The sequence below is a fragment of the Capra hircus genome (genome assembly GCF_001704415.2).
Source record: "Capra hircus breed San Clemente chromosome X unlocalized genomic scaffold, ASM170441v1, whole genome shotgun sequence".
NCBI lineage: Eukaryota > Metazoa > Chordata > Mammalia > Artiodactyla > Bovidae > Capra > Capra hircus.
Window position 1 is genome coordinate 12,628,549 of NW_017189517.1, and position 23,635 is coordinate 12,652,183.

Here is a 23,635-nt window from a genome sequence, read left to right on the forward strand (position 1 = left end):
TTTTTTTTTCAGTTTCCTGGTTATTTCACTTTTTCTCTTAGCCAGAAAAGCATTCTATATGGACGCAAATTCAATTTTAACTTCCAAGCAACTGAAAAAAATTTTTATTTTTATTCTGCTAGCACTACAACAAAGAAAGGATTTTTCCAGCTTTATTGAGATATAATTGACCTATAACATTGGTTAAGTTTAAGGTATAAAACATGATTTGATACAACTATATATTAGGAAATGATTACCACAGTATGCTTAGTTAACACCTCTGTCACCTCATATAATTACTCTTTTTGTAGAACATTTCAAGACTTACTCTCTTAGCAACTATCAAATATATAATACAGTTTTGTTCACTATGGGCTTCCCTGGTGGCTTAGATGGTAAAGAATCTGCCTGCAATTCGGGAGACCTGGGTTCAATCCCTGGGTTGGGAAGATCTCCTCAGGAGGAAATGGCAACTCACTCCAGTATTTTTGCCCAGAGAATCCTGTGGTCAGAGGAGCCTGGAGGACTATAGTCCATGGGGTCACAAAAGAGTCAAACATGAGTGAGTGACTAACACTCTCTCTGTTCACTATGATGCTGTACATTATATCCACAGAACATATTCATCTTATAACTGGAAGTTTGTACCCTTAGATCATATCTCCCTATTTTCCCTACACCCTTGTCCCTGGTAACCTCCATTCTACTCTATTTCTATGGGTTTGGGTTTTTTCATATTCCTCATGTCAATGAAATGATACAGTATTTGTCTTTCTGTGTCTAGTTGTCAAGGTACATGCATGTTGCCAGAAAAGGATTTCCTTCTTTATCATGGCTGAATAATATTCCATTGTATATGGTTTGGAATATTGTCTTGTCTTTCAAAGATGCCTTAGAGGTAGTCTTCATAAATACCTCTTTCTTCAGTGAACCACAGATGTAACCATGGAAATGTTTGATGTGAATCACGATATCAGCAATGGAATAAACATAGAAAATGCTGCCTTGTAATAACAGCTCTAAAAAGGGCTCCTGGCCTTGAACAAGTCATGAGAATCTTACTACCTCTGTTTCTCTTCATACAAGCGCATGGAGCAGCACTCAATTTGTAGGACTATTGATTATGGTTTACTACAAGGATTTTAAATGTTAGGGATCATTTGATGCTGAAAGTCCTGTTAAATCCATTAAGAGTTCTATATACACCCAATTCCTCAAAGAAATTGTTCATTCAGCAAATATTTATTGAAACCTATTACTTGTTAGGCAAGGACTGCACCGAATACAAAGGAAGCTGCTTGTGTTATGTGCCATAAGCCAGGTACAAACTAATCATGAAAAGAATCCAAGGGCGAAGGCGGGGGCCTGGAATTACACCCAGCTGCGATGGTTAAAGAAACAGTCATGAAAGTGGTACCATATGAGATATTCTTGGAAGGAGGGATGGGAAAAGATTCCAGGCAGAAAGGATAACCTCAGCAAAGATGGAGGCAAAACTGTAGCATGGATTTGGGGAGTTGAGTGTTAAGTCAACCTCTGAAGTGTAGATCTTATGTTGGTAGAGGAGTAGCCTCCCCTTAAAAGAAAGTGAGGAGTTTGAACTTGATTTTGTAGCTCTGACGAATCTGACAATTTTTAAGTAAAGAAATGGCATCACCAGCCTATGTAAGATGAGTGGATAGAACCAAAGAGACTGGCGACCGGGGAACTGCTTAGAAAGCTCCTACTGAAGCTAGAAAACCTTCATATTGATGGAATGAAATGATAAGAACTTGAATTAGCAGGAAGGAAAAGCCACTGATGGGATTGAGATGGTGTTCAAGTCAACATGGTTAAGTAAGAGGGGGTTAAAATGTTACTTCTGCCTACTGCTGTTGTGTTCACCTCAATATCCGATTTCATCACATTTGAAGTGAAGATTTCTCAGACATTTTTGGGAGGTTTCACATTAGATGATATCATTTACCACCACAGCTTTTGTGCCTAGCAAACATAGTACATATTAGGAGCTTGAAATGTATTCATTTATTAAACATTCCCCTACTTTGTTGCCTCAGTTTGACAGAGGAAGAACCAATATGGGCTCCCATGCAAGGTGCCAAGTCATCTCTCCACGTGTGTCTATACTTCTACTCCCAGTTCAGTTTTTACCTGAATATGAATGAAAATTGTGTACACCCATGTGTCAACATTCCTCACTCAGCCAATTTTAACCTAGATTTGATGGCCTGCCGATTGCTGATTTTTGTGAATTTCTGTCCCTTAGCATTATAGAAATGTTCCTTGGCCAAGCACATTGGATGCTCTCCAAATGTTGCATTTTGAGTGTTTTTACCCTCTATATGGATTTTTTTTAAAAAAATTGCTGAGTGGCCAGAAGAAAATGGCAACCCACTCCAGTATTCTTGCCTGGAGAATCACCATGGACAGAGGAGCCTGGTAGGCTACAGTCCATGGGGTTGCAAAGAGTTGGACACTGTTGAGCAACTAAGCACTGTAACATATCTTAAAGTAATTAGTGTGATAAGCTAGTAATATTCAAGCATCATTTTTTGCCTTCAAATGATGCTTGAATATTTCTAGCTTATCACACTAATCATCAAACTTTAAATGTTTGAAATTTAATTTCACAGCAAATGGCTACCTTGCAAATAAAGGTATTCTTGGAAGCACAATTAGCGCTAATAAGGTCATTCTGAGTCAGGTACAAGGTCAAAATCTGCAGGAAATTGTTTTGTGTAAAAGGTAACTGCCTATTCCAATAAAGCTATATATTTAAAGTCTAATCAATAAAGACTGTTCTGAATGTACAGTGATCTTTTAAAAGTCCAAAGAGTTTGAACATGGAAAAGCAAAGAAAAATTCTTAGCCCATGTATTGACATTCTAAAATAAATGTCCCAAGCAATCTGCTTTTTCAAAGAGATGGGGAAATAATAAGAAATGTGAAAGTAATGTCAAGATGGAATTTTACAAAGGGATTTCGAGGCTTATGTGCTGTACCTTGATATTTGTACAGTCAGTTCAATCTCTTATACCATCTCCATCTTCATCTCCATTTCACATAGTGATTTCAGTTTTTCAGGACAGACATCCTGAGGCCTTGGGTGTATTAAGACATGATTCAGGGTTAGGCAACTGACTCTAGTTCAAAAATAAGAAAAGTACCTGGGAAATTTTTAGTAAAATGTTTCAAGAAAGAAGAAAACTTAAGATGGTTTTAAGTATTTAGCAGCATTCAGCTGACGTCATTAATAGTTTATTTTATAATAATGTTCATAATTGGAACTCACATATTTGAATAAGCAACTGATAGCTAAGATGAAGTCAAGACTCTCTTTCACTCTTCCCAACTTCTAAAGGTGTCACTCTGGTGGCACATTACATTTACTCCATCTCTGAAATATTCATGATAAAATTTAATCATCACATTTCACTATTCCTCCCTCAAATCGCCTATTCTACCACTAGAGAATCACATAAGAAAAAAAAAGAAAATAACATTACTTCCTAGCCAGAGACTGTAGAGAAAAAAGAGAGAAAGTAATTTGGAGACATCTATTTATCACTTCCCTGGTGGCTCAGACGGTAAAGCGTCTACTTGAAATGTTCGAGACCCGGATTTGATCCCTGGGTCAGGAAGATCCCCTGGAGAAGGAAATGGCAACCCACTCCAGTACTCTTGCCTGGAAAATTTCCATGGACTGAGGAGCCTGGTAGGCTACAGTCCATGGGGGTCACAAAGAGTCGGACACAACCGAGCGACTTCACTTTCTTCTTTTCTTTCATCTATTGAGAGAGGCTTTTCATTCTGAGATACTTCAGCTCCAATAATAATGTATTTGAAATAAAACCAGAATGAAAGTGTAATGAATAAAATAACATGCTAATGAAAGAGGGGGTGATAGAGAAAGGAAGACTCCCCCAGAGAGAGAATTATTTGTGCCAATTTTATCACAGATTATAAACTCCATTATCAACTCCTTGGCTTTCCTTGAAGCAAAAATGAAGAACTGTGATTAATTATGGTTTAGACGTCTTGTTCTCCCCATCAGATTTCTCCTCCTCCTCAATACCATCTGTAGACCCCTTTTTAGCCACCTTTGATTTCTATCCCACTGTCTTCCTTTGATTTATATCCCATACTGTCAAGTGCTAGAGCCCCTTTCAGCAACAGTCCACAGTTAAGTTCAGTTGCTCAGTTGTGTCTGACTCTTTGCGACCCCACGAATCGCAGCACGCCAGGCCTCCCTGTCCATCACCAATTCCCGGAGTTCACTCAGACTCACGTCCATCGAGTCAGTGATGCCATCCAGCCATCTCATCCTCTGTCATCCCCTTCTCCTCCTGCCCCCAATACCTCCCAGCATCAGAGTCTTTTCCAATGAGTCAACTCTTCACATGAGGTGGCCAAAGTACTGGAGTTTCAGCTTCAGCATCATTCCTTCCAAAGAAATCCCAGGGCTGATCTCCTTCAGAATGGACTGGTTGGATTTCTTGCAGTCCAAGGGACTCTCAAGAGTCTTCTCCAACACCACAGTTCAAAAGCATCAATTCTTCAGCGCTCTGCCTTCTTCACAGTCCAACTCTCACTTCCATACATGACCACAGGAAAAACCATAGCCTTGACTAGACGGACCTTTGTTGGCAAAGTAATGTCTCTGCTTTTCAATATGCTATCTAAGTTGGTCATAACTTTTCTTCCAAGGAGTAAGCGTCTTAATTTCATGGCTGCAATCACCATCTGCAGTGATTTTGGAGCCCCCAAAAATAAAGTCTGACACTGTTTCTACTGTTTCCCCATCTATTTGCCATGAAGTGATGGGACCGGATGCCATGATCTTCGTTTTCTGAGTGTTGAGCTTTAAGCCAACTTTTTCACTCTCCTCTTTCACTTTCATCAAGAGGCTTTTTAGCTCCTCTTCACTTTCTGCCATAAGGGTGGTGTCATCTGCATATCTGAGGTTAGTGATATTTCTCCCAGCAATCTTGATTCCAGCTTGTGTTTCTTCCAGTCCAGCATTTCTCATGATGTACTCTGCATAGAAGTTAAATAAGCAGGGTGACAATATACAGCCTTGATGTACTCCTTTTGCTATTTGGAACCAGTCTGTTGTTCCATGTGCAGTTCTAACTGTTACTTCCTGACCTGCATATAGGTTTCTCAAGAGGCAAGTCAGGTGGTCTGATATTCCCATCTCTTTCAGAATTTTCCACAGTTTATTGTGATCCATACAGTCAAAGGCTTTGGCATAGTTAATAAAGCAGAAATAGATGTTTTTCTGAAACTCTCTTCCTTTTCCCATGATCCAGTGGATGTTGGCAATTTGATCTCTGGTTCCTCTGCCTTTTCGAAAACCAGCTTGAACATCTGGAAGTTCACGGTTCACATACTGTTGAAGCCTGGCTTGGAGAATTTTGAGCATTACTTTACTAGCATGTGAGATGAGTGCAGTTGTGTGGTAGTTTGAGCATTCTTTGGCATTGCCTTTCTTTGGGATTGGAATGAAAACTGACCTTTTCCAGTCCTGTGGCCCCTGCTGAGTTTTCCAAATTTGCTGGCTTATTGAGTTGCAGCACTTTCACAGCATCATCTTTCAGGATTTGAAATAGCTCCACTGGAATTCCATCACTTCCACTAGCTTTGTTTGTAGTGATCCTTTCTAAGGCCCACTTGACTTCACATTCTAGGATGTCTGGCTCTAGGTGAGTGATCACACCCTTGTGATTATCTGAGTCATGAAGATCTTTTTTGTATAGTTCTTCTGTGTATTCTTGCCACCTCTTCTTCATATCTTCTGCTTCTGTTAGGTCCAGACCATTTCTGTCCTTTGTCGAGCCCATCTTTGCATGAAATGTTCCCTTGGTATCTCTAATTTTCTTGAAGAGATCTCTAGTCTTTCCCATTCTGTTCTTTTCCTCTATTTCTTTGCCTTGATCGCTGAAGAAGGCTTTCTTATCTCCCCTTGCTATTCTTTGGAACTCTGCATTCAGATGCTTATATCTTTCCTTTTCTCCTTTGCTTTTCACCTGTCTTCTTTTCACAGCTATTAGTAAGGCCTCCCAGACAGCCATTTTGCTCTTTTGCATTTCTTTTCCATGGGGATGGTCTTGATCCCTGTCTCCTGTACAATGTCATGAACCTCATTCCATAGTTCATCAGGCACTCTATCTATCAGATCTAGGCCCTTAAATCTATTTCTCACTTCCACTGTATAATCATAAGGGATTTGATTTAGGTCATACCTGAATGGTCTAGCGGTTTTCCCTACTTTCTTCAATTTAAGTCTGAATTTGGTAATAAGGAGTTCATGATCTGAGCCACAGTAAGCTCCTGGTCTTGTTTTTGTTGACTGTATAGAGCATCTCCATCTTTGACTCCAAAACTATATCAGTCTGATTTCGGTGTTGACCATCTGGTGATGTCCATGTGTAGAGTCTTCTCTTGTGTTGTTGGAAGAGGGTGTTTGCTATGACCAGTGCATTTTCTTGGCAAAGCTCTATTAGTCTTTGCCCTGCTTCAGTCCGCATTCCAAGGCCAAATTTGCCTGTTACTCCAGGTGTTTTTTGACTTCCTACTTTTGCATTCCAGTCTCCTATAATGAAAAGGACGTCTTTTTTGGGTGTTAGTTCTAAAAGATCTTGTAGGTCTTCATAGAACCATCCAACTTCAGCTTCTTCTGTGTTGCTGGTTGGGGCATAGACTTGTTTTACCATGATATTGAATGGTGTGACTTGGAAACGAACGGAGATCATTCTGTCGTTTTTGAGATTGCATCCAAGTACTGCCTTTCAGACTCTTTTGTTGACCATGATGGCTACTCCATTTCTTTTGAGGGATTCCTGCATGCAGTAGTAGATATAATGGTCATCTGAGTTAAATTCCCCCATTCCAGTCCATTCAGTTTGCTGATTCCTAGAATGTCGATGTTCACCCTTGCCATCTCCTGTTTGACCACTTCCAATTTGCCTTGATTCATGGACCTGACATTCTAGGTTCCTATGCAATATTGCTCTTTACAGCATCGGATCTTGCTTCTATTACCAGCCACATCCACAACTGGGTATTGTTTTTGCTTTGGCTCCATCCCTTCATTCTTTCTGGAGTTATTTTTCCACTGATCTCCAGTAGCGTGTTGGGCACCTACTGACCTGGGGAGTTCCTCTTTCAGTATCCTGTCATTTTGCCTTTTCATACTGTTCATGGGGTTCTCAAGGCAAGAATACTGAAGTGGTTTGCCATTCCCTTCTCCAGTGGACCACATTCTGCCAGACCTCTCCACCATGACCTGCCTGTCTTGGGTTGCCCCACGGGCATGGCTAAGTTTCATTGAGTTAGACAAGTCTGTGGTCCTATTGTGATTAGATTGACTAGTTTTCTGTGAGTATGGTTTCAGTGTGTCTGCCTGCTGATGCCCTCTTGCAACACTTACCATCTTACTTGGGTTTCTCTTACCTTGGACGTGGGGTATCTCTTCACAGCTGCTCCAGCAAAGTGCAGCCGCCAGTCCCCAGGCCCCTGCAATTGCAGGAGAGATAAGATATATAAACTCCTTGTAGGCAGGTTCCCTGCCTTACTCTTTGTGTCTTCCATAGTATCCAGCAGTCTTTTTACAGAGAGGTGCTTATTAACCAGTGTACTTTCTTTTATCGAGCAATAAGAACAATGCAGTTCAATACATTTTCCTCTTTACAGTAGTTATCAGAAAGCTCAGAGCTACACTTAAGGCCCAGCTGAAGTGATTAACCTTATCTAGCTTTTTGAAGTTTTTGGTGTAATTGCCACCACCTTCCCCATTATATCACTCTGATTCTTTAGGCCCATGATAATGGTGTTTTTGGAAATGGGTCCTTCTTATAAGTTATTTCCAAGCCTTTTTGGGAGAATGTAGTTGTATATCTAGTGAGAGGGCAAGGGAAGAGGTTAATTCTATTTCCAAATTTCTTATTTGCAGCTTATTAAGGTGTTTGAGTGTTTTTTTAATTTTGACATGTCAATGTATTACAAGCATTACGGTATTGCAAACTGGGGGCTTCAGTTTAAATAAGCTGCCAGTGATACTCAGAAGTAAACTGCGTGCTGCTGAGACTACTCTTAATCAGACGGGAAAGAATAGCGAATACTTGGAACTCCTTAGCAAGGTATTTATTTTCTTCACAATGAAAAGAAGAACGTGTCCTATGGGATGTCCTGTTTCCTTACTGCATCACTGCAGGGTACAACCGATGAACTTCGGTGCTTGCTTTGAGGTTTGGGAGTCTATCAATACTTTACCTTTTGGTTATCCATGTTGAAATGCTGTGGTCAACATTGGGTTGTTTGCTTGTTTGATGTGAAAAGTATTTCCTTCCTTTGAGCTAATCTTTTTTTTTTTTCCAAATACCTTTTCTGGGAGTGAAGAGAAGTAGTGCTTTCGAATGAGTGTGGTTTCTGCAGTGTAGTAAAGGTATTAGTTTATTGGAGAGCCAAGGAGATTTTACTAGAAAATCTTTCTGTCTGCTTAAATTTGAGTACATAGCAAACATTTCAAAAGCACACCCTGGGGAGATTTGTAGAGAAATGTAGGCAACGTAGTACAGAGCTCTTAAGTACTTATCTCCATAGCTAATTGCACTACGTTTGTAAACAGAAAATGAATGTGTTAGTAGTACAATAGAATTTTGAGAGGTCCAATCCTTGTTTTTGCATGACCTGGACTGGGCTTCTTTTATGCGACTGCTAACATCATTACTGAGGTCAGAGATGTGGAATTAAGATATCAAAAGCCCTTTGATATGACCTTTTAGAAACTGAATTATCAGTGACATAAGAAAATGCTCAGTAAATGGCTCAATCTATTGTTGGATAAGACAGCTGCGTTCCCAGTGTTGGGAAAGTGTTGGCTGACTGGCAGCACCACATTCACCTGGGAACTTGGTAGAAATGTAAATTCTTGGGCCCCACCCAGAACTGCTGAATCACAAACTTTGAAGGTGAATCTGACAGTCTGTTTCAAAAGGCCCTCCTGAAGACTCGAATTTGAGGACCACTGGTTTAGAGAAACCAGTGGCTCAGTTGGTAAAGAATCTGCCTGCAATGCCGGAGACCTGGATTCAATCCCTGGGTTGGGAAGATCCCCTGGAGAAGGAAATGACAACCCACTCCAGTATTCTTACCTGGAGAATTCCATGGACAGAGGAGCTGGGCAGGCTGCAGTCCTTGGGATTGCAAAGAGTAGGACACGACTGTGTGACTAGCTTTCACTTTCACTGTCTAACAGTCCAGGAGAGTATCAACTAAGAATAATGTCTCTCAGTCTCAGAATTCTCAGCACTTATTATTCCTTCAGTGCTTTTTCTTTTTTTCCACTTTTTTTCAAATGGCCTCATCCTTGGCTTATTGTTTATACTCAGAACTGGTGGAAAGAAAATGACGCATGTTCTGGAAGATATATATCTTTGGGAAAGTTATATTCTCCCCAGGGAGCACCACAATGCTTATTAGCTGAGAGAAGACATACTGCATGAGACGCACTGCACGAAAGAGCAATTTACTTTTGTTGCTGGTCAGTCGCTCAGTTGTGTCCAACTCTGTTATACTCAGCATTTCCCAAAAAATATTTCACCATAGAACCCTCTTTTTGTGGAGCACATGGAAACTTTCCGTGGAACATCTCATCACAGGTAGTTGGGCAAGAATACCATTGGTATGTAAATGCATGAAACCGAAAAGAAAAAGATGCTTTTAATCATTTGTCTATTGTAACCCTTTGGAAGAATTTGTGACTTTTTTATACTCCAAAAGCTCTAATGTAGGTGTCACTAGCTGCCACAAGTGGACTTTCAAAATTTTATATGCAGCAAGTGTGGGGACAAAAAGGGTCTAGATATGTATATGGCATATATAATATGCATTTGTATATAATATTCTTTATAATAGAAATATATTCAATATAGTATTCAGTATAATGAGAATATTCAATAAATGAATAAATATGTTCAAATGTGTTTCACATTTATGTGAGTTGCTCTTGGCTTCTAAGCAGTTGGCCTATTGAGAAGAAAAACAAGAAAAATGAAAAACTAGTTGAAATATTTAGAAACAGTTATATAATGAGATTCATTTTTATTATTTTACCAACTTAGATGAATCATATTCAAAATCCCTTTGTGATAATTAATTATGTGTTAGTATTTTAAGCACCATTAATATCTTTTATAGCCTGTTATTTGTTTTGCTTTATCCTCCTAACTTTCTAGGAAAAAATGACTTGCCTCATTTCTTTTTATTATTTTAATATGTTATAAATAAGATATAGATGGCCCCAGTGGCTCAAAGGTAAAGAATCTGCCTGCAATGCAGGAGCCACGGAAGACCTGGGTTCAATCCCTGGGTTGGGAAGATCGCCTGGAGGAGGAAATGGCAACCCACTCCAGTATTCTTGCCTGGAGAATCCCATGGACAGAGGAGCCTTGTGGAGGACAGTCCATGGGGTCGTAAAGAGTCAGACACGACTGAAGCAACTTAGCACAGCATAAATAAAATAGAACAGCTGTCTTGGCAAAAATAAAATAACAGTATTGTAAAGTAAAATAAAAATTAAAATTAAAAAAAAAAAGTACCAACCAAAAAAAGTGACACTCCAAACTTTTTTATATGATAGAAATTACTTTGAATGTTTTATTCACTATAATTCTATAGTGAATTTGTGTTATGTGAGATCTTAAAGTAAGAAGCTTGTAATAGTAGAAAAGTGCCTCTTGACTAGATAAACTTGTCTTCTAAGTAGGCACTGGCTTATTGCCAGTTGTAAAGGGAGCAATAATTCCTTTCTCTTTTCAGTTATTTCCAAGAATAAGATTAAAGCCTGGATCTGCTGCTTTACCCTCTGCTCTTTCACCTACCATTACCAGTGAGCTGGGGGACAGCAACTGTATAACAGTCTCCAGCTCTAAGAAGAGAAATGTCCTTGGTTTTTTAACAGTGTATAGAAATTCCCTCCCTAGGCACAAGATAAGTTGTATTACAAAATCAAAGATTCCTCATATAATGATGCATTATTTTTTGTGGGGAAATAAAATGGTAAAACAGTTTGTAATCTATCAAATTTGAAAAAATTCACAGCAACAATTTTAGCTCTGTTGTAATGAACTAATGAAGAAAATAAATATAATTTTTTTAATGCATTTGACATCCAAAGCATACTAAGCTTCACTTTTTCCCTTTGTCCTTTCAAAGTAGTTACGAAGCGTGTAGGAGCAGGAATTATTCCTAGAAAAACTAATTAACAGATTTGGAAAATAATTTAGTCGTGATCTAAAGGTAATTAGAATCCAGGACACTTAAATCCCAGTTTAGCCCTCTGCTAATAAAATACTACATTCATACTTAGTAAAATACTACATTCATATTAAAAATTTAGGTTTATTCCTGCTTTGTCTTGGAATAAATGCATTAGAAGTCAGAGTGTGAACTGCCAGTGACCTGATTGCAAACAGTAGATTCATTTCACCATTGATTTTATTTATCATGATTATTTTCCCCATCAAATTGTCTTTGAAAGTATAAATACCCTTTTGGACTCTACATATTCAATTGTGTCGTCACTTATTATAAGATCTAGATTCCCTACTATATATATCATCAGCAAATATCTAGAGCATTTTGACTTTTAAAAGCTGTGGAAAAACCTAAATGATAAGTTAGATTGAATAGAATTGATATGTTCACATCATATTTATGTTTACCTGATGTATCCCCATGTTAATTTGCATTTGAAGTCTTCAGTCTTATTTTGTGAATAATGTTTAGTTAACCAAAAATAAATTGACCATATAGAAAAGAAAATAAACATAACTCTTGCTAACAGGCCGAGTGGAAGCACTGAAAACATCAAATCCTAGTTCCCAGGTTCACATATCATCACCCCATGTAGCACCATCTCGAAGTTTATACTTTCTCTGGTCATTAAAATCGGGTCCCCACTAAAACTGAGCCTTTGGTGGCATGTCTTTTGTGAGGTGTGTGTGAATTCTTATTTGTCTGTGTTCTTTGTGGAATGAAATGCTTCGGAAGAACACTTTGTACTTCTTTGCAATAAATTGAATCTTCTGTCATTGTTTGCGATTTTCTCTGCTTTGTCATAGTGTTGAACCTACAGCACTCAGCACTTTTTGTAGTCTGAGTAAACCTGCTTCTAAATGGCCCTGCCATGTTTTTGTTTTTAATTCTTCTTTTAGGGTGGCAATAATAATAGTCCCAAAAGGCACACAACCAAACCTTTCACCAAGCCCCACTTCTATACATTCTCTATGTCCATGGGGTTTTCAGGACTGTCACTTTTGTCAGACCGTGGTCATTTGTGCTTAAGTTTTCATAACCCAGCTCCTGATTCCAGGACACTGCTTCTTCCAGACCAACTGGCAACATTCCTACTGTGTATTTACTAAAAAGCTCTGCTAAGAGATGAGATATCTGTACTAATTGTTCTGCTTTGGTTAGGATAAAAGACTTAATAATGTGTTTAAAGCCATTTGAACAGTGCCCAGCACATGGTAAATACACAGTAAAGTTATTCAGGTGGATGTGGTGTAAAAAAAAAACACTGGACATTCAGTTACCTTGTCTTACTCATTCTCAAGTCACCCAAGATGCCCAGGTACTTAACAAAACAGGCCACTTGGCGTACATTTCCCTATTGAATAGTTTTTGGACATAGCTGACAGCCAGTTGGTATGTAATCTTTATTATAATCTTAGAGGGAAAATAGTGACCCGAACATTGGAAATATTTGAACAGGCTCATTCTTCAGTTTAGCACACCGAGATGATGGGAAGCGCTCATGTACTTGTTCAAATTCCAGCTCTGCTGCCTTACTTCTGTTAGCTTGTGCGTGTTCCTTCACCTCTCTGTGCCTCCGTTCTTCAGTAGAGCACTGGCTTGTAGGGTTATATTGTGAAGATGCCGGGAGGTAATGCACCGACAACACTTTGAACAGTGTCTGACATATGGTAAATATACTACAAAGTCAGCTGGTATTCAAGAGGACATGACGTGGAAAAGATGCAAACCCAAACAGCGTTCACTAAAGCCTGCAAATGAGTTGTGCTATTACGACTACTTGCATGAAATTAATAGAAAATATATAATTTTACAAGGGCCCCAACCTGGTCTCTAAATGTGTGTCAATAATCGTCACATGCCAAGGAACATGAGCTAAACCTGTAGATACCATTACTCTGTGGCCCACTCACAAAAGGTCAGAATTAGTTCACATCTGAAGGGGGTCATTTGACCTTATATGCCAGAGTCTAATATATATATAATCAATGTAAAACATAAAACAACGTTAAATGCTCCAGTTATCTTCAGGAGAAGAATAAGTCTGAAATATTAGCACACTGATATATATATATTTTTTTTTACATGACCTAGTTTACTTCATTGTATCATTTGATCAAATATTCTTCTAGAATGAAATCTGGTTTACCTTGTATAAGAGACACATAACACTGGACTCTTTCGGCAAGACACTTTTTCTGAAGTTTTCTAATTTTATTCTGATTTTCAGGAAAGGCACAATGAAGCTAGAGTAGATTTAACTTTTCCCTCACCAGAATAAGGATTCTGCTAATTAAAAGGCAGGGACTAGACCTCAGAAACCTTGTTGGGCTCTAGAGGGTTTATGTTTTTAAGAAATAACTGCATCCTTACAAGCGTTCTGTTCTCCCCATAATTCTTGTTCTAACTGCTTAAACTGACTTGTGGAGTACAATTAATAGATTTTTTTAAAACTAATTAACTTTAGCTGTCCTTTGCTTCACTTTGTTTTAGATGTGGAGATAGGCATTCTCTGGCAGAGGTCTTATTTCAACTTCTCTGTAAAGCTATGAGACTTTTATGGTTGAGGGATTGATTTATTTTAAAACATAAAACTTCCACTTATCATTTTATCTTCTTTAAACAAGCCCATTTCTAGTTACATTGTTTGTGGATGGCCTTGTTTAGTTCTTTAAATACCAGGAACAGTTTCATCATCATCAAATATTAACTGCTCACTGAAAGCAAAAGGTGAGTTTAACAAGGTTGCCATATTTACCAAGTGAAACTGAGAGATCATTTTAAAACATTTCTTTTAAAAATGTCTCAGTAGTTTCATCGAGAAGTTTTCTAAGTCTGTTCACATCTCTGAAATACATTTTGGATGAAACAGTATATTTGGTAGATATTCAGGCCAGGCAGAAGAGATCTTTATTTTTAAAGAGAAAGAATTTATATCAATAAACTGCTTGTTTTTATGTCAGAACAAAAAGAGCAACTTGGCCTAATAAAGAATCACTTGGCAAAAAAAAAAAAAAGCCACTTCATTTAAATACACACTGCATTTGGAATTTGGAGCTTTCTTTGGAGATTGTCTGATACTCTTAAATGCCTACAGTTTTAATAACAAGTTAGTGTAAAGGGATATTTCAGCAGGACTTTTGGTGATAAAAATATATTATCATGAACGAAATGTAGACTTGATCCATGCCTCAGAGTATTCTCATGGCAGTCCGTGTCACCCAGTAAACCTTTCTGCTTGGAAGCTTCATATTTGTTACTAATTAGGTAGTTGAGTAGGAGCGTGAGAAAAATGCTCATTTTAAAGTGCGTACATTTGGCTCTATTTGTTATTTGAAATATTTCTACTTATGAGTTTAGCAAGACCCTGTAAACAGCCATTTGGTATGCTTTTAAATTTCTTTATCTGAAAGAAAACTTACGTTTGGGGGAAAAAAAAAAGCAAGAGAGGGACTGATTTTCATCTCTGTGCCTCTAATTTCAAAAATATATAGGTAAATCAATAACTATATTTGTCCTTTATATAACCTCTGGGTGGAGGAGTAGTGGCTGACTCTAGAGATGTAATTATTTAATTTATTCTTAGCAGCATACTGAGCTCTGCAAAGATAAATTGTTTAAATCTAAACAATAATCAGCGCCTTTCTCACCTTTTACTCCCCTTCAGTTTGCAAGATACTTGTCTACATTTAATTCTTCTTTGAAACTTTCTTTTTACTTCGAGACAGGAAATTTAATTTTGCCAAGTGGAAACCGCAAGGTTTAAGTTTAGTGCACAACTAAGACCCTTAGGAATTGAAGGGATTGCCAAATACCTTCTTACTTCCCAAGTTTTAGTGCCGTTAGAACTCACTAGAGACCCTTAAGTCATGGAAAACCTAAAGGTAACTGGCATGGTTTCAAGGGTTAGAAGTCACAGTGTAGGAAAGCCAGTGAGAGAAGGCTTGAGGTTGTGATTTCCAAAGTTGCCTGAGTGAAGCATTCAAACAAAAGAAGAAAGCGCAGCAGCCATTTGGAAAGCTCTGGCAGAACTTACAACTTTGGCCAGGGGTGCTGGGGAGCTGACTGTGGGATCTTTGTAGCCATCATAGGAAAAATCTCCATCTTGTTAGCTGTGTGGAGATCAAATGTGGACAGAAATGTTCAATGTCATTTTAACGGGCCATCCAGTTCCTTGGAGTTCACTGAATGCCATGGGGCTTGCTTTGAGCTTTAAAAGGAGGAAGTTGAATTAAATTAGTATTTTCATAAGGATTCTCTAATGAGATATGTTACAGGGTATCTTATGAAAAAAAAAAAAAAGGGGGAATGGTTTCTGTGACTGAACTGTTTCTTAGTTAAAAACCGGCCGATTTCTTTCTTTAGGACATGTGAGAGGGAACCTTTACTCTGCTCTGGTGGACTGTTCATCTCCAAGAGGGGAACAGAGTGTGCCATTTCTTACAAGTATTTCACAAGGAAGCTCAGTTTCTGAGGCTCCTCTCTTAGGAATATTACACAGACTGATTTCTAAGAGCCTTTCCAGCTTTACCATTTAATGTTTTTATGACATGTTGTCTATAAACATACAAGTTTCCCCAGTGAAGTACAATTTCCTTCTCTCTGATCTTACTAATTCTGACTCTGATAATCCCAACAAAAGAGCCTGAAATCTTAATAAAACAAATTCAGGACTGTGTCTCATAACTGATTCCTGTTCACCACTGCCACTGCTGTATTATACCTAGTCTGTCATGCGGGGCTGCTATGAATCGCCATTTCCCCTGAATATATTATTTTGTTCATTAGAATTAACCATGCTCCTCCATATCTGCCTCTGTTTTAATATGAGTAATCAAGGCTTGACTGTAAAAGACATCTATGCAAATAATGGCTATTCATGCCGGGTTTTGTACGTTGTGAATATGATCTGCATCCATCTTCTGTGTGCTTGTAGAAACATGATGCTTAAGCAGATGTTTTCCTGAGCTTCACTGGATGACTTTTGCTTGAATTTGAGTATGCCACCGACAGGACTGAAGAAATGAAAGTTAATCTGCTCTCCTCTCCCTCCCCCTGCTAAAAAAAAAAAAAAAAACTAAAACATAAAAGCCTCCTCTTCCTGTAATAATTCATATGTTCAAGAAAATTTATATAGACTTAAAGAGTCAGGAGATCGGCACAGTGGTCACTCACCACGCCCTCCCCCCATCCTAGTCCAAAGGAGGAGCTCTGGCAGGCAGGCATCAAAGTCATTTGAATACACAGTTGTTGCGCCACAGTGGTTGGGAAAGTGGAGTGGCTGACTGGGTAGGGAGCCGTGTGAAGCTTTTGGTGGGAGGAGCCAGGGAGTAAAAAATTGCTTTCTCCAACAGTCAACTTCCTTAAATTCCTTGCAGCTGGTCAGGTAAGCTGGGACTGAGAGGGCCTTCTGCTTTGCTCTGGGGGAACTGAAGGCCTAGTAGAGCCTAGGCTGTTTCCAATGGAGGGGGCTGCTTATGACCTTAAGGTAAAGGGAGGTAAATGGGTTTTTGAGGATTTGACTTTATTTAGCTGAACTCACTGGAGTGGACGAATAGATAGGGAGAGGGTTGTCAGATAATATTTTGTATGGGGCATACTTATCCTTAAAAATGAGCCCTTGTTTATGGGAAATTCAGATTTGATTGGGAGTCCTGTGTTTTCGTTTGATAAATCTGGCAACCCTAGGTGTGAGCCCAGATGGAAGCCCTAGCCGGGAAGAAAGGGTACAAGCAGGCAGTGTCCATTCTGTCCTGGTTCTGAGTCGCTGTAGTGACTGGACGGGTGTCCAGAAAAGGGAGCCGAGGCAACGCTGAGAGCCAGAGATCTGACTGCCTAAGGGTGGAGGGAGACACCCCTTTATGTTGCTTCCTAAGGAAGCCTATGTAGTAAGTAGCTTCTTGAAGTTGCATGGTTTTCTGTGTATTTTATTTCTTGGAGTAACAAATTCAGTGTCATTCTTTTCATTCTTACCTCTTTTTCTGTGTTTTAATGACATTTTCTGTTGGCAGCCATCAACTACATTAAAGACAGCTTCCATGAATACTTAGCATCAGAAACGCCTCTGACTTTTGGTAACTTGGTACTGGTGTGCTTCAGTTGTTTGGGGGTTTTAATTTGATTCTGGTTGTCTGTTTTGTAAACAGATGATACATTCGTGAGGAACATATTGAACAGATATCACATTTTTCTCAAGCAACTGAAGGTGTTAGACCACAGCGGGGGAAATTGGGAAGTGGGCAGGGAGCAGACCTGGGGTATTAGGGAGGCAGGCTTGGTTTCACTAGGAACAGCAACTATGATTTTTGGTGTTATTTGTTCTTCAGAAAAAGTTCAAGCTCATGATTATTTGAGAATCAATGTTTAACGTGAATACAGCTGAATATGCGTCTTAAGCATAGCAGAAACATTTTTGTTGTAAGAGGTCAGTAGAGATGCACGGGAATGCCTCACCCGATGCGATTATACTAAAGCCTTATATTCCACCTTTGTCTAAGTAGCTTCAGGGAATTTGACTTGCAGCTGGTTAGAGAAATGAAGAGTGGGGATGGAGCAGTTGGAGGAGGCACTTTATTCTAAACTGACCCTCAAAAAGCAGTGCTCCCCTTGGGCAAGCCCAGGTGTTGATTAAATATGAATCTGCTGCAGGTTCCTTTATTCAGTTTTGTAGGGGCTCTATATCCTGGGGGTTCTTGTGACCACAGACCCCTGGGAATTATACCAGGGTTTGTGTCTGCGTGCCTCGGGTTCGCAACATTTCTGATTCAGTGTATACTGGATGACCAGGAATTTTCAGCCATGATGGTCACATACATGTCAGAGTATATATTCATTTAAAAAAATAAGCAGTAACAAATGAACTATTTACTATACCTGAATAAAATAACGGTTCATTTGAATCAGAAAACCAGGAACAGCCTCAGTCATGTGTTGGCTATTGTTCTCTTCTTGGAGGAAGAAGAAAGAACTTAGGGAAGGAAATAGCAAGAGAAGCAATTAGGCTTCTAAGGCTGGCTTACTGTGATGCCCTATAAAATTATTCCCACAAAGTTTATCCACTCAACAAACTTTTATAGAGTAGTCACTATTCACCAGGCACAGAAACAGCCCTGAAGGTTCAAAGATGAGGAAGATACAGTCTTGCCTTTAAACAAACTCAAAGTCGAATGGGGAGATAGGCATGCAAACAATTTATCAATGTACACAGTGATAAGTGCTATGATAAAACTGAGTACAAGATGCAGCTGGAAGCACAAACGAGGGAGAGATAAAAGGGAGTGGGGGAGTGGGGGTGGGAACATGGTTTCAGGAAAATCTTTATAGAGAAAGAGTCATTTGAACTGAAAATCCATATTGGGTAGTGAGAGTCTGGAAACTTGGCTTCTGTCCTTACTGAGCTGCTTGTTAATTAGGACGAGCCACATCATCAATTTGGCCTTCACTTTCTCTGTAAGATAAAGGTGCAGGAGATGTTCCTTAAAATCCGGTTCAGCCCTACATGTTTCAGTTCTGGTAATCAGGTTATCTCATGGGCTGTTACAGAGAACAACAGTGTGATTGTTGAACTCCTCCTCCCTCCATCTTTTGGAGGTCACCATTCGAAAGCTTTCTTGAGGCAGATAGGCAAGAAAATTCTTCTGCTCTCCTCCCAGCTTCTTACTTATTCAGACTTGGTCTCTGGTTTGCACCAAAGTCATTGCCCTCTGTATATGTATATGGGATGTCAAAAAAGCAGAGTTCATGAGTTTGGGATGAGCAGATGCAAAATATTATACAGAGAATGGATAAACAACAAGCTCCTACTATATAGCTCAGAGAACTATATTCAATATCCTATGATAAACCATCATGGAAAAGAATATGAAAAAGAATATATATATATATATATATATATATATATATAAAATCACTTTGCTGTAGAGCAGAAATTAACACAACATTGTAAATCAACTAGACTTCAATAACATTAAAAAAAAAGCAGAGTTCAGGAGAGATGCAGTGCTGACTTGGTTGGGGAGGCGGTGGAGTGCTTGCCTGCCCTCTCCATGGTGGAGGGACGGTCGGCCTCATTAATTTTGCCTTCAGTATACTCAGGAAGTGGTTTATTAAAGGCTTTTTAAAGAAAGATTTTTTTGTCTGTATCCCAAGTTTAAATTGAGTTATATGTAAGATTTTAAGGATGCTTTTTGTGTATATATCTTAGTATTCATAAATGGTACAATTCTGGAGGATACACATTTTTATAAAAACAACTCTTAAGAGAAAGTGGGAAATTGCCATTAGTGTGTTGATATCTGGCTGATACTCAGTTTATGTTGATGTTGCCTTTTAGCTGTTTCAGATTGTTCCTAGCCTTTAAAATGTTCCTAGCCTTTAAAATGTTCCTAGCCTTTAAAAGGTCCGTGATTTTTGTAGGAACCAGACAACCTAGTACAGATCATGTGTTATTCTAAAATCACTGTTACTTCCTCTGAGAAGCCATGTCCATGCATGTAAGTATGTTTTAGTTGGGCAGTATAATCAAGAGGTTTTTTTCATTTAATACATGATCATTAAAATGAAATCATTTTCTTATAGAAATCAAATCACCTATTTGTTGGCTTTATTTAACATTTATCTCTTGGTAGTATAGCAGAGCAATGAGATGTCTTTGAAAAGGTAATCCAGTTATTATTGTATTTGAGAGGTTCCCCCCCCCCCCATAATTCCTAATGTATTTGAAGAAGCAAGTCATTCTGCAAACAGCTGTTCCTGTTAAGATACTGGTGACTGACAAAGGGTAATTTTCAGCTTCCTGGGGTCCTTTTCTTATTCTGATGGATGGTAGAGCTTTGTCTCATGAACATAAAAAAGTACATTTCACAGGAGTTTTCTACCACCAAGTGCCTGGAAAGTCTTGTCTCTGACAGACTCATTCTCAAAACTCCCAAGACTTAGGTGGGATTTGAATCTCTACAATGCTACTTTTCTCTTTCAGTCGAAGGCTTTGTACTGTGAAAAGCCTGAAGGTAAGGAAAAGGAATAGATTTGAGTTTTGGAGGTTGTATGAATGCTCTGCAACTTTTTCCTTTGTCTGTCATCAACTTTTTGATGTATTTCAGAAATTTCATTGGTCATTTTCTCTCCGTGCTGCTTTTTGGGTGCTTTTTTCAAAGAGAGTAGATGGAATAGGGGAGCAGGGAGATGCATAGATATAGTAACACTTATTTCAGCAGAGAATCACTTTCTTATCAAATCACTTTGCTATTTTCTTGACTCAGTATCACAGTGAAAGATCTGATGAGAATGATTTGTTTTTAAGGCCAAAGGAAATGGAAAAGGCGTGAAATTGAGGCAAGCCTAAATGAGCTTGCACTCTGATTTCTTTAATTTTGTGAGTCTGCACTGAGCACATGGCAACTCTTGAACCTGTGGGTCTAGAAGGAGGTTGGACACCACTGACTTGGCTTGGGAAACCCAACAGGTGATATTTTTCTGCCAAGATACCTTCTGGGCTGTTACAGACCTGGTGTGATAAAGTCTTGTGGCCCATTCACGGTGCTTAGCTGGCCTCTGGAAAACTTCATAGTCACTGGTTTTCCAAAGGACAGAAAAACACTAAGTGATTACGTACTGTGCTGTGCAAATCCATCCTTTGCCTCCACCCCATCTCATCCATACGTGCTTATGAAATCCTTAATCCCCTACAGGGACTAAAAGCAAATGTTAGCAAATGTCAAAAACAAAGTTTGCCACCCCCTCCCCAACTCCAATAAAAGTATTTTGCCCTATAATTAAGTTTGGGCGTCTTGAAGAATGAATACAGAGATTTATTGCTACCGAGTGTTGTACATATATTACCCTGAGTCCTAAAGTTGTTTTGAAAAAATTTAAGGGGCTTGGCTTTCTTTTGAAATATTGTATTCCACAGATAACATTTATATTAAATTATTTGGTCTCATCTATTGTTTCGATTGGAAATGCAGGGTTTTTTCTCTTTTATAAGCGTTCTTTAACATGAGCAGCAATCTCTGGTAAGGTAGTGGTGTTGTACATTTGCATTGTTATAGAATTAAATTATGGATTCTGTCATTCAAAAAAGAATACTTTATAAATCAAGTACAATCTCATAACTAAGATGAGTAAGTTTTTTAAAAATCTTAGGCTGCCTCAAATTCCATACTTTAGTTTTATAACCTAGCTTGATGTGATTTTTAAAGTGTAATTCTTTTTTTTTTTCTATTTCTGTGTACTGTGTTTGCTTTGTAAAAATGTCATTAGTTTCCCAAGAAAAAGCTTAAGAAAACTTATTATTTGTAAAGGACAGTAATGTAAATGCACAGAGGCAGGTAGCAATCCTTTATCTGTACATTGGCAGGAAATGGGCCAAATAAAGCATGTTCTCTCCCGCCCTCGTCTCCCCTCTGATTACATTCAATGTAAATGATGGTACGGGGAGGGAGGTGGGAGGGGGGTTCAGGATGGGAAACACGTGTCCGCCCGTGGCGGATTTATGTTGATGTGTGGCAGAACCAATACAGTATTGTAGAGTAATTAGCCTCCAATTAAATAAATTTAAAAAAAATCTTTAAACTGTTAACAAATGGCAAAAACTTAATGTGTTCCTTTTCCTTTTTTAAAAAAAATGATCTACTGTTTTGAATTCCTGAGTATAAGAGACAGTCCTCATCCAATTGGGGGTGGGTTACAGATGGTGTCCTATTTAAATGGTTCTGGTTGTGTTTGCCACTGGCCAGGGAAAACTGTCGAGGTGGGTTTGTGATCCTAAGGCGGTCCTGCTCAGCAAGAGCCTGGTTTCTTTTTTCAGTGCTGCTATGCAGCTATCCCATAGCCGGGGAACTGGAGCAATAGTCCTAAATGCTAGTAGGCAGGAAGATGAAAGGTAGTCTGAGGAGAAGGAAGGTCAGGAGTAAGTTATTTAGAGCTGGTTAGGGGGCAGGATTTCTAAATGCAACTGCAGTTGGTGATTTTAAAAAAGGCCTGAAATTCAGAAGAGAGGTCAGAGATAGAGATCGAGATTTAAGATCTGAGCAATTGCAGTGAGAGATGAAACTTTACTTGGACTTTATTTCTCCAGGGGAAAGAGATTAAAGAGGAGAGCAGAGGATTTAGGACTCTACCTTGGGGAAGTAGGAGGAGAAAGAGAAACCCTGGAAGTATAAAACTGCCGTGCTTGGCTGTGGAAGGCTCTATGTGCCACCAATTCCCCTGAGCTGTTAATTTCGACCCAGATAATCCCAGTTACGCTGGGTAAAGAATCTAGGGACTGAAATTTTGACTATCTTTGCCTTGCAGTAGATGTAGAGAGAATTAACATTTTCTCTTAGGGGGACATGTTATGTTAATGGAGGGGAGGGGAACTTCCATTAGCGCATAGGAGGATTTCCTTGGGGCTTCCCTTGTGGCTCAGCTGGTAAAGAATCCATCTGCAATATGAGAGACCTGGGCTCGATCTCCGGGTTGGGAAGATCCCGTGGCTACCCACTCCAGTATTCTCGCCTGGAGAATTCCCTGGACTGTATAGTCCATGGGGTCACAAAGAGGTGGACACAACTGAGCAACTTTCACTTCACTTATAGTCCTTATATGTGCTGAAATTATGTGGTTGTTCCTACCTTTATGAGTTCAGGAGGACTGGGTTCATACCACCCTCGACTCTACCGATAAATGCTTTCTTTTCTAAGGTACGTTGAAACTCAGATATTGTTTGATTTTATAAATAATTTGATTAAAAATAAATTGATCAAATTGGAAACAGAATGAGAAGCCTAATGGAAAATAATAGTGGCTACCTGGATTTATCAAGCTATGTTTTAAGTTATACTCAGTTCCCTGCCAGGGGAGGTAAAAGAGCCATCTCATCCCATTGACCTGATATTTAAAAGAGCATTTGCAGTGCTTCTGGTTTTGCATTATAGAAAGTGAAAATCGCTCAGTCAGTATCCGACTCTTGGTGACCGTGTGGACTATAGAGTCCATGGAATTCTCCAGGCCAGAATACTGGAGTGGGTAGCCTTTACCTTCTCCAGGGGATCTTCCGAACCCAGGGATCAAACCCAAGTCTCCTGCATTGCAGGCAGATTCTTTACCAGCTGAGCCACAAGGGAACCCCAACATTATAGGTAACTCTCTAATTTTCAGGGCCACACCTTGTTCCCAGTGAAATTACAGGAGTGCTTTAATAACAAGATAACTAAATATGGAAGAGTGATTAATATAGTCCATTGAAGTATCATAAATACAGAAAATTCATAGCATGTGTTGAAAACACTTGAACTAACTGATTTTCTCCTGGGAATTCAGGTGGCCTAGCAACTTGCACTCTTGGGTACAA

General features: G+C 39.0%; 1 protein-coding gene across 6 annotated transcripts in view; it reads left to right on the top strand.

Moving 5' to 3' along the window:
- MBNL3 (muscleblind like splicing regulator 3) overlaps positions 1 to 23,635 on the top strand; it is a 136,561-nt gene that overhangs the window by 76,017 nt on the left and 36,909 nt on the right. For 2 of the 6 annotated variants that reach the window (XM_013976262.2, XM_013976264.2), the window contains exon 1: positions 16,711 to 16,789. The exons of the other annotated variants lie outside the window; for them this stretch is intronic. In XM_013976262.2, coding sequence (XP_013831716.1) covers positions 16,763 to 16,789 — 27 coding nt within the window. In that variant the 5' untranslated portion in view covers positions 16,711 to 16,762. Of the gene's footprint in view, positions 1 to 16,710; positions 16,790 to 23,635 lie in introns of those variants that run through there. 6 annotated transcript variants of the gene reach the window in all.